Source organism: Sander vitreus, chromosome 12 (genome assembly GCF_031162955.1).
Source record: "Sander vitreus isolate 19-12246 chromosome 12, sanVit1, whole genome shotgun sequence".
Taxonomy (NCBI): Eukaryota; Metazoa; Chordata; class Actinopteri; order Perciformes; family Percidae; genus Sander; species Sander vitreus.
Window position 1 is genome coordinate 15,709,812 of NC_135866.1, and position 12,162 is coordinate 15,721,973.

Consider the following 12,162-nt stretch of genomic DNA (forward strand, 5'->3'; position numbering starts at 1 on the left):
ATAGTCATTCACGCATCCGAGTTTATAGTAGGAAATGTGGAAGTTTAACTGGGATTTACTAAAAAACATATTTCGTAGTCGTGACTCAAGAGAGACATCTAGCGTCTGCACGTAGCTCTCACTGGGACGTATTCGGTTATACTCATGTAGGCCTATCCACGGACTTGACTGCAAACCTTTTTATTCTTTGTATTGTGCATGTGAAGTCTAACCCAATTTGATGTTACTACCTGTGTTACCAGACGAATAATAAACACATTAACGTCGTCGCAGCGAAATCGTTTTAGCAAGGTGAAGGAAAACATATATAACCGTACGCAGCCCTCCGGTCCCCGGTCACATGCTAGTCAAGCTGGATCAGCTGACATCACTCAGCTTCTCCTTTTGATGCTCTGTCTCCACCATCGACTGATAGCGCGTCTTAAAACACAAGTATTTCGTCATCTTAGCATTACTGGCGTCAAATTTTAGATTTGAGCCGAGTATATCTCGCTGATCCAGCAGGTTAGACCGCCAGATAAATGCTGCTAGAGTGGATGATGAACGGACACGCTATTTTGTATACGGGGGTCACTTTGGCCTTCTGGAGCACCATACTAATCGTCGGTAAGATTATATTTTCCTTGAAAATAGTCAGTATATTGGAATGAATGAATACAATAATCTATTCCCTACACATTTGCAACAATGGCAGTGTAATCAGTCGTTTTTTCCTAATGGCAAAGCGTGTTTTTCTGCGTTTGACATCTATAAATTGGGACTTGGCTAAATCATGGGACTAGAGTGGTTGCGGCTGTTTCCATTTTGTTTGCTAGCTACTGTTGACAGGTTAAATTGCAAATTGGAGATTTGGTTATTCATGCATGGGGTAGTAAATAATACCCTAAAGGATGCCACAAATATGTCATGTAGCTAGTTATTAATATTTTAGACAAGGGACCTGCTCTTGAATCCAAGTTAACGGTCGCTAACATTTATTGCTACTTAACGTTAGCTAAGCCAATGTCAGGTAACGTTAGCTCAGAGCTGTACAGAACATGTTAACGTAGGTTCAAACGTTGGACATTGTTTGCGATTTATGTTGATTAGTTTAGCTAAGACTTTCTTTAGTAGGACTTATGATGGGATCCCTGGTTGTTATTATTTTTGTTGTTTAAGTTAGTGAATTTGGCTAAGTTAACGTTAGCTGTTCGTGTACTAAACTGACTGATTTGAAACGGTCCCAAACAGGAACTGCAGCAGTTTTCACGTGAGAGTGAGCTATCACACTGAAGTTACTTCTTTCCATGGCTGCGTTCCGTTCCACAGTGTAAATAAAGAGCAGCCTACTCCCTGTTTATGGAATGTCGGTTAAGGGAACATCCCTCACCCAAATTCCTTCATTTTGAACCCCCCTGCAACGTCACCAACGCAATGTTTCATATATATATATATATATATATATATATATATATATATATATATATATATATATATATATTTATTTATTTATTTTTTTTCCTCCGTGCACCCTAACGTAAACACCTTGGATACGTTGCTGCAACTGTGGAAATGTTACCACTGAAATAATATATTAAAACAAAAACTGATACTATTACCAAACGTATTCACTTGAAATGTATTTAACATGTGATTTAATTAATTTACAAGATGTACCTTGTCATTCCAGCGTGGCACAATGACTGAAGGGTAATCTTGTCAACTTCCAGCAAAGTGATGAACCCATATATAATAAAATGCATACTTATATTAATACTCAATGAATGGGCATATTTCAATGGATGAACTGTTGTTCAGTTTTTCCCTACACAGTTTACAGTTCACTTTTGAACTACCGTTAAGCCTTTTTGCGTCCTACGGTTTGGAATCTTACTTAACCTTTGTGTTGTCTTCCCTTCAACCTTGGAAAAAAACTTTTTTTCACAGTTTGTTTTTGCTTTTTCCAACGTTTTAAAGTTTTCTTCTACACATTTTCAGCGCTTATTTCTACGTCCCATATTTTCTGATATAAAACAAAAATTTAAAACGGGTCAATGTGACCCGAAGTCAACACAAGGGTTAACATTGATGAATCCCCTGTGCAGTCCACTTCGCAGGGAACTACCATAGGCGATCGGAATGCACTCCCAGCTTTAGCACATAAATGTGACACTGTTTCACACATGATTCAGGGGAAAAATTCAGTAACATACTGTAAATGTCTACTAAAGGGCTCTTTCTTACACATAGCCTACACCTAATGTAAATACTCATCTGGCGGACCTTTTTTCCCACTTTCACATCTGATTTAATAATTGTTTGTTTCCATAGGTCTCTGCTATACCATATTTGACCTTGGATTCCGCTTTGATGTGGCATGGTAAGCAATCTTGGAATAAAACTACTGTCTGCAGGTTAATAAGCTTGATTGGGGTAGCTTTAGGACAAAACAGTATTTAATTGTGGACTCAGGCACTGGCCTTAATGAGACTAGCCAAGCTCTTTCTTCTCTTACTGTCACCAAATGTTAGGATTGGATTACGCAACGGTCATAAATGATGCCCCAGATGTGCATTTAGTAGATTTACACCCTTAATACAGTTATAATGCAGTGTTGATTGGCTATTTTATGGTGACTTTAAGAGGTAGATATCATATCTTCTGACTTGAAGATATGGTAGATGATATAAGTTATACCATATTTAAATGATGTAAGGTAGTTGCGAGAGCTATAGACGTAACATAAGAAATTGAAGAAGAAAGAAACAGTATGGCTAAAAATTATTATTATTATTATCTTCATCAGCTGGTCTTCTTTGCTTGCAGGTTCCTGACAGAGACTTCTCCTTTCATGTGGGCCAATCTGGGCATTGGCTTGGCCATCTCTCTGTCTGTGGTAGGAGCAGCCTGGTGAGTACCTAACAAGGAACATAGTTAAAGTGCTTTGAATTTTGGATGTGTAAATCAGGGCTGGTGGTACTTGAAGGCCTAAAATGCACCAGCATTTCATAAAATAATTTCCTCTTTCTTGAAACACTCAGGAAAGTACATCATGTGTAAATTTGGAACTGGAAAATCTTAGAATGAGTAACATAGGGACACATTTCCAAAGTATCTTTTGGATATAGCTGTTTTTTTGTCTGGAATTAATTAGTGAACCATAAGCCATTATGTTAGTTACAACAAAACAGTTTTGATGAGCTTTAATTTTTAAAAAGTGTGTTCAGTGTGGCCCTGACAAACTCTGTTGACTTAAAAAAAAAAACTACCACTGACAAAGCTTGGCTGATGCAGCCTTATGTCTTCTGTTAAAAGTTGCTCTTGAACTCACCATAAAGACTACAGCTGAGGGCCTGCAGCCTGCCGAGGTGCATGTACACTCGACACCTCAACTCAACCAAAGAACATTGCAGAGAGATGAAAAAAACAAACTAGCCAACTTTGTTTCCCACTGAAGCTTATTGAACTGTTGGATCATAAACTTGGATCACAAATTGATAACATTTCAACATAACCTTTTTTAAAATGTGACTCTCACTGAAACTTGTGGCCATGCTTTGCACTGCTGCTTTCAACCCATGGTCTTTGGCTTGTGGATGAAGATAAGTCAGATATATAAAATATAGAGAAACTCAATAGGTGAAATCATTGATTCACCAGCATGAACAGCCAGTCAGAGAGCTCTCTCTCGCAAATTCAACACGCAGAACTGGCTGAGCAGCTGCAGATAAGGGCAAATTAAAGCCAATGGTGTGGGACACAGCTAAAACTACTGTTGACCGTTCAGCCGCTGTTGGCTTGGTGTGTCGGTGCCCAGACATGTTGGTTTCTATTCTATACAGTGATTAAAAGTGAGATAGGTGGATTTACACTTACACACTTATTTAAAACTATTTAAACGTACTATTTATATTTTTTGGAAGTACCTTGTGTGTGTCATAGGTTCTCCATCCACATCCTAAAAATCATTTTTTGTATACCTGACTGTTGTTTTTTGTTTTCCAGGGGGATCTACATCACTGGCTCAAGCATCATTGGTGGTGGTGTCAAGGCTCCACGAATCAAAACCAAGAACTTGGTCAGGTAGGATCATGCAAGAAACATTTTTTTTCTTCTTTTTTTTCCCAGTTTTCCTCTATTTTAGATTTTCACATAGTATTTACTGTATTTTTAGTTATAGTTAGTTGTATAAGTTTGCCTTTTAATTGTACTTTCTAACCTACCTCATTTGTTCTTTGTGATTTATGTGAAGTTGCTTTTGTACCACTGCAATTTCCCCAAATACTACTGCAAGTACTCATCCATCCACCGATCCTTCATCAAACCCAGTTATTACCCAGTTGAACATACTTTACTATTGTCGCTAAACGAAGAAGGTAGTTGAAAATTTAAATTTTCATACTAATTTCAAACCTCCAGTTGACTGAAATAATTTCACAATAACATGCATTCCACATGGAGAAATGTACTGTAAATACTTCTCAATTTAGAAGAGCAGCTTTATACATGTGTTGGGTATCTCCATAATCTGCTCAGTGCAGTGTAGAACAAACTCACTAAAATGTATCTCCAACACTGTGTAACCAGTGAATGAGCATCCATGAGTGACTGTTACAAGTGACTTTGTAGTGACTTGGGAGAACAAGCTGCCTATTTAAATCCCAGTCACTTCTCTTACTTTGCCTGTTTTTATGTCTCCCTTTTAGCATCATCTTCTGTGAAGCTGTAGCAATCTATGGGATCATTATGGCTATTGTAATCAGCAACATGGCGGAGGTAAGCAATACGTATTTTGGCTGTTATTAAATAGGAACATTGTGCAGTTACCCTTTTTGTCTTTAGAGGGGATTTCAGACAGGAAAGCATTTATAAGGCATTAGAGATATTGGACAGAAATAAGTTTTATTTGATTTTGCAAAAGCAAAAACAAAGCAAGGTTATTTTTTGGCTCTAAAAATAATATATTTCATCTTATAGAGCTTCAGTGGAACAACCCCTGAGACCATCGGGGCAAGGAACTACCAAGCTGGTAAGAAAACGGACGTGAAGCTACTGAATGCAAGAAAAAAATGCAACAATTTTAACATAAAACATCACACAAATTGCCCTATTCAGGGTGGATTTTTCTCATTTTTAACACGCATGAATTTAAAGTAGACCATGATGCTTCCAGCTGGAAAATCTGCTGTGATGTGACAATCTGGTACTAAGTTGAATGCTTAGTATGGCCTGGTATACATGATTTATGCACTACTTATTATTAGTGCTGTCAAACGATTCATCGCATTAATGTCATAGTTAAATTGCAATTAATCGCACATTTTTATCTATTTTTTGTCCCTTTTTTTTTTTTCATTTTAAGCTCTTATCAACATGATATGATACTTTTAAAATGGTGCCTGAACGGAAATAAATATTGATTGATTGATTTAAAAAAAGGAGCACCTTGTTCAATTGTATTTGTCTGTTCTGTATGTTAAAAATATAAAATAATAAAAAGTTGATCTAAAAAAAAAAAAAAAAAAAAAAAAGAGCACAAAACGGCGAAAACAACCACTGGATGGGAAAAGGGTATTTTACAATTACTTTGAATGCACCTCAAGGCTGGCGAGGCGAGGTTGAGTCTGTTTTTGTCAGACCGCGGCAGCTACAGCCTGGTGTTAGAATCCTCTACAGTGAAATACAGTCACACTTTACACCGTTTAGCTGTCAGCATTTTAACCGTGTTTACTCCAGCTGCTAGCTAACGGTAGGCTAACGTTATCTGCTGCCAAGTGTAGTGTTGACTAGCTTCCCGTGCGGCAATGTTTCAGTTCCCTCTAACGTTCGTTTTCGGAGCATCAGAGAGAAGTACAGGCATTTAAGTGGCACCGAAATCTGCGTTGCTATTTGGTCCGGTAGATAACGGTCATTAAGGCACCAGTGCCGTATTAGCACCGGGTTTTGGACCCCATTCAAAACAGCGATTTTCGCCGAAAAGCGACTAGTTTGCAGGTATGTACTGCAGTTGTGCAGCGTGCCTGTTTTGTTTCCGGTCTAGCTAGATCCAGTGTGGTGGTGTAGTTTTTCTAACGTTACTAAACTTACTAGTTGTTGCAACAGCATGTGAAAAAAACTACAGAGTTTGCTAGGCCAAAAAGAACGTTAATCTCTCAATAAAAAAATGTATACCGTTAAAATGGGTTTGCGTTAACGCGTTTAACTGACAGCACTACTTATTTTTATTTATTTATATATATATATATATATATATATATATATATATATATATATATATATATATATATATATATATATATATATATATATATATATAATTAAAAAAATAACACTATAGTAATGAAATTATGACAATATTTGCAACATTCAGTCTAAAGAAGTATTAAATAATGGATTGCTCAATACATTCACAACATCAAATTGATTTTGACAGATCTATTTACATGTGTAGACCCCAAATTTAATTCACTCATAAAATATTAGGCATGAAAAGATGATTAGTATTTTAAGATGCTTTCAGATTGACTTTAAAAATGAATATCATTAACTCTTAATGTCTGATTTCCAATCCTGACAGGAAATAAGGTTTTTTGTGGCCAGTTCGCACAGTGGATTAGTCACGGAGGTCTCTGACTTATTTCATTTCCGTCCTACCAGGTTACTCCATGTTTGGAGCCGGTCTGACTGTGGGTTTCTCCAACCTCTTCTGTGGCATCTGTGTCGGCATCGTGGGCAGCGGAGCAGCATTGGCAGATGCCCAGAACGCCAGCCTCTTCGTGAAGATCCTCATTGTGGAAATCTTTGGCAGTGCAATTGGCCTGTTTGGTGTCATTGTTGCCATTCTGCAGGTGAATGAGACCAGCTGCGTTTTTATGTCTTCACAATCGGTCTTCTTTTCCTTCGAAGAGTAAACTATCCATAGATTTATTTTTCTGCAACAGTGGCCTTTTCTTGGTTGACCATTGTTGCAGACTTCTGAGAAATGTCGTTGCAAAAATAGTATTTATTTCCACAAAAGTCTAGATGGATCTATATATATACGTATTGTGTAGATGTGATGTTTCTGTATTTGAAATTGTAATAAATGGTTTATTTTTTCTCCCCCAGACATCGAAAGTAAAGATGGGAGACTAGAAGATGCATTCACACGTTGACAAGATAAAGACACTGCTGGAAAATAAGATGGATTATTGTGTAAATACATCGTAAATTATTTAAATGTCTCTATATGCCTGGTATTGTTTTCAACCATCATTTATGCAAGAGTGGTACGTGCACACCCGACTGTCTTGTCTTGAGTGAAACATGAATGTTGAATAAGAAAAGTGGAAGAAAAATCACCAGTTGCCGGTGTGCAATTCTTGATACAAGTGAACCCTGCGTCTCTCCTACAGTTCAGCTTATTGTGTAGTACAAGCAGAATGTACATGAATAGTAGGATTTTAGATCAGACAGTCTGTAGCCCCGAGGGCTGCCAAGACATCTTGCAGCTTTATTTCATGGATTGAATTGGTCCTAAAACTTACTGATCGGTTCATAAAGTAAATTTTTTCTGACCACTCTTGGATGAATGGTGAGTAAAAAAATGACACCAGAGTATTTGAAAATGTTTGTGTGTGTGTGTGTGTGTGTGTGTGTGTGTGTGTATGCTGGACACATGATTTTTTTTCTTTTTTTTCTCCTGTGAAGCATGAGGGTGTTTACCATTGTGTTTATTACTGTAGCCTGGTCAGTCAGTTTTTTTTGTTTTTGTAACTCTTTGCTAATAATAAGTAAGTGGCCCTACTCCACGCAGTGCCACAAATACAGTATTTGTTAGGTCTCCTATTGCAGAAGTGACAGAGAATCTATGAAGTTTTGAATTGGAGTACTGATCATGAGTCATTAGTGTAAAGTCACTGGACAGTTGGACATGCTCTTTGGGAGGTCAAATACAGTGTTGCTCATAAGTTTATGAACCCATGCTAAAGTTGACTAAACGGAGGAATGAAAAAAAAAAAAATATCATCTTTTGGAAATTGATCTTAAAGCCATAATTAAAAAATTAGGAAACCATTAAGCACACCGATTTTCTTTGTGAATGAATAATGTATCGTTAATAAATAAATGTTCTTCTTAAAAATACAGGGGGCATAAGTAAGTACACCCCTATGTTAAATTCCCATAGAGGCAGGCAGATGTTTATTTTTAAAGGCCAGTTATTTCATGGATCCAGGATACTATGCATCCTGATAAAGTTCCCTTGGCTTTTGGAATTAAAATAGCCCCCCATCATCACATACCCTTCACCATACCTAGAGATTGGCATGGGGTACTTTCCATAAAATCATCTCTCACTCCAAATCAAACCAGCTATTAGACTATCAAGGTATGGTGAAGGGTATGTGATGATGTGGGGCTATTTTAATTCCAAATTTTATTTACGATACATTATTCATTCACAAAGAAAATTGGTGTCCTTAAAGGTTGGATTTTTAATAATCTTTGTAATTAAGGCATTAAGATAAAGATGATTTTTTTTATTCCTCTTTTTAGTCAACTTTAGCATGGGTTTATAAACTTCTGAGCACCACTGTAGAGTCGGATCACAAGCAGCAGATGCTCTAAATATGTCATCCTGTCATTCAGTTCCCTAAAACGGTATGGAACTAAGATGAGACCAAATGAGCCTCCTGAACATAGCTGCCAGCCATAATTTTCTTGTTTACCCCAGAGTCTCCTCTATTTTTTTTCTTTTCTTTTTTTAACAAGTTTCCTTTTCAGTAGTTTTGGACAAAAAAGGGGATTGTTCAGTGTTTACCAGAGGGAGGCCAAAAGATTGTGGATACCCAGAATACCTTTCTTTGCAGATGCCCAAGTTAACTATCCTGTTTCTCAAGTCACTAATAAACCTTATATTAGACAAGAAAGAAGACCTTATTTTAGAGAGCACTTCAGTTACTAGTATTACCTTATACTCAATAGTAACTGTTAACATCTGCTGTAGTATCACCATTGTTGTACTTGAGGTCTTTAGGGAAAATAATTTTGTACAGACTGGTTCTGACTTTGATTTTATGTAATCTCAGGTGGTCTGGCACCCAAAACTATGGACTCATCACATAATCAAACAACTTTATGAATACAGATTTTTAAATTAGCTTATTTTACACGCTTCACATTGCTTTATTTTTTATAAAACTGTCTTGTTTTGAATGTACGTCTTAACATGTTAGCTGTTCAAGTCTCTGTTCCAATTTATTTTCTAACATTCCTTAAAGAAGCTTAATGTGTGTGTACAGCTAAGTCTTGTTTGTGAATAGAGTGCAATTTGACAAAATTAGACTCCTGCTATATCACAACAAAGCCATCTTTGACCGTTTAGTTTCCTATTGATGCTGACTCGTACCATGGCTACTTGTGAATCGTCTCAAATCTTTCCTGTAATTTCCCCCCCTCCAACTTTTTTGTGAAGTTCTGAATGAGTAAACATTGAATCTTAGCACGGGGAAACTGGATTGTCTTTAATATATGTGGACCTGGCCTCCCAAAGGTGTCAAAGCAGCAAAATCATCTTTTGCCCTTATGATGGTTTTATAATTAAACCAAGCACTCCCTTTGGTAAACCAGGCCCTGTACCAAACCCCAGGCCTCAGTCAGTGTAGTTGCTACCGTGTGTGCATTATGTTGATGTGATGGTGGTGAACAGAAAAAAAAAGAAAACTCATTGATTTTGCCATTGTGTATGATCATAACAAAAACAGATCTTCATTCTGGCTTCATAAATGTCCTTGAAAAATAAAATTGTCCAATCAAGATATTTTAGATTTGTTTCTGATTTTATATATTAGGCTAACATATTCATGTTTCAGGTTTTTTCAGTCCTGTAGCGATAAGCAAGTGTCCAGTCATCGTAGACAGTGCTGTGTACTGCTGTTTGAAATGTGAGCTGTATGTGACCTAGAGTTTAGATTAATTAATGTTACCTGGGCCGGGCCGCCACCCCAGGTAACAATTTTTGGTTCCCAGAACGTTCTGGGAACGTTCGTTTTTGGTTGCGGGAACGTTCCCTGAAGGTTAGTTTTTGGTTCCCATGGAAAGTTTTCCTGGCGTTTAGGGAACGTTAGTTTTTGTACATCGACCGTTCTCAGAACGTTCCCAGAACGTTCACCTAACCTTTAGAGAACGTTCCCCTAACGTTGCAACCTTTAGGGACCTTCAGGTCAGGTCCTGGAAGGCCTTCTTTGTCTTTCTGCCCTGCAGGCTATACGGTTTTACAACGTCATTGGTTGCCACTCGCCGTAGCATGCGACGGATGGCAGTACCTCTGGTCAAACCTCCAAAAGTTGTCAGGAAAAGTTGCTGTAAAAAAAATATAGAAATACAAATTACACATGTAGAACAAAGTGGAGAGCTTGTACAATATCACTTTGTAAGAGAAGTCAGTTCAGTTATAATGATATTTGAATTTATGCAATTATATAATGTTATCTTAGGGCAGGGTAGGGCCACTTAATTAGCATTTTGTTCCTCTCCTGTTGACCAAGACTCCTGTCTAACTCCTGCAGCTCAATGACTGTTGAGCAGGGCGACAGCAACACGTCATCGACTGGAGCAGAGGGAGGGGACTGGGAGCTCCTTAAGAGCATGAGCAGCTCATCCATCTTTTCCTCAAATGTGTCCATCCGCTGTGCCATGCGGGTAATAGATGTCCTCATGGCTATGGAATAATTAATGGTTTTAGTTGTTATACATAATATACTTTCATATGTGAACAACTTAAGTGAGTCTTCTTGCCTCTCTGTGTGATGAGTCACCTCCCTTTGTGTGATGAGTTCTGCTGATTACAACAACAAAAAAGTTAAGTTACTCTCAAGTTCCTTGTCATGAAATTGTATTTAATTGGAAATGGAAAATTCAAAGCCGCTGTACCTTCAACTGGGTCCCAAGATGAAGTGACAGGCAGAGCTTGCGTTACAATAGACCCATCCAGCTCTGGTTTCCTGTGTGGTGTTGACTCATCTAAAAAGAAAGTAGATATGAATATAGGTCAGTTCATTTATGGTAGGTTTCTTGCACATGCCATTGCAAAAGATGAACCTATGCTGTTACATTAGACAATTGCTAAAAAAAAACTAAAAAAAAACACTTACATGCAGGTGGTGGAGGCAGTGATGTCTGCTGACCTGAAAAAGGGCAGGAAGGGTCAAACGCATCAGAACAGTCACGTGATATGCACCAGGTTGAATTTCAGTAGTTCCATGGTAGGAAATATAACTCTGGTTTCTTAAATGCATGCAGAAATGTTAACTTACGGACAGGGCTTCCGGACACAGGCTCCGTCCTGAAATGCTTTCTTGCTTGTGGAATGGAGTCACCTGAAATAAAAGACCATACAATTTGTACTGATTGCAAAAAGAATATTTGAAGTGTAAATAATAATACATAGTCTGTACTTAAGGTCTTACCATGATTATCTAAATAAACAATGAATGTATTTAGACAACCATGGCTTTATCTCTCATCCACGTTATAGGCTTTACAGCATACAGCCCTCAGATGTATCGTAAGATAAGTGTTAAACCCTAAGTCCGACTGAGTTCAGCTCGACTCGCTGTATAATGCTGGTAACCATGTCGGAGCTTTCTTTAAGTTGTTTACCAAAATCTCTCACCTTGTTGTCCAGGTTCCTTATGGTGGTTAAAACATCACAGAGGGAAGGCTCAGTCTCTGTGGCCAACTTTGATGTATCCATGGGGCTAGCAGCGCTCGCAGCATAGCTAGCTGTGGAAAGTTAACTTGTTTCCCGCGTTAGCATACGGGCTAGCAGTCTTGAGCGGAGAAAAGTCTTTACTGTTGATCGCCGACAATGTCTTTCTTGGTATCTTCGTCCTACCTTGCGTTATAACACCGTCGGTGAAGTGTAGTCAGCATATGTTTTAGTCAATGGCAGTATTTCAGTTCAAATTTGGGACCAAACGAACAGATCTTTTGTTTGCCCTGTTCGCCAGGTGTGTATAGAGCTCAACAGTCCCGCCCACAGCGGGTTCCGGAAGTAAAAATACAATGCAATTTCTCCATTGACAAATTGGAGTATAAGCCATAAAATCGTAACCGTCGATGGTAGACTTAAAACCAGCATGCCGACATGACTCAGCGATTGTATATGCTCATATAGACACCACAAATCATGGGGCACTACCC

At 38.0% G+C, this 12,162-nt stretch overlaps 1 protein-coding gene across 1 annotated transcript; it reads left to right on the forward strand.

Annotated features, from left to right (window-relative positions):
* The first annotated feature begins 336 nt into the window (after positions 1 to 336).
* On the forward strand, positions 337 to 9,778 carry atp6v0b (ATPase H+ transporting V0 subunit b). Its single transcript, XM_078264085.1, has 8 exons — positions 337 to 606; positions 2,311 to 2,359; positions 2,806 to 2,889; positions 3,985 to 4,062; positions 4,686 to 4,755; positions 4,957 to 5,008; positions 6,637 to 6,827; positions 7,087 to 9,778. The coding sequence occupies exons 1-8, from the start codon at positions 522 to 524 to the stop codon at positions 7,111 to 7,113; spliced, it is 636 nt and encodes a 211-aa protein (XP_078120211.1). The 5' UTR covers positions 337 to 521; the 3' UTR covers positions 7,114 to 9,778.
* Positions 9,779 to 12,162: the final 2,384 nt, after the last annotated feature.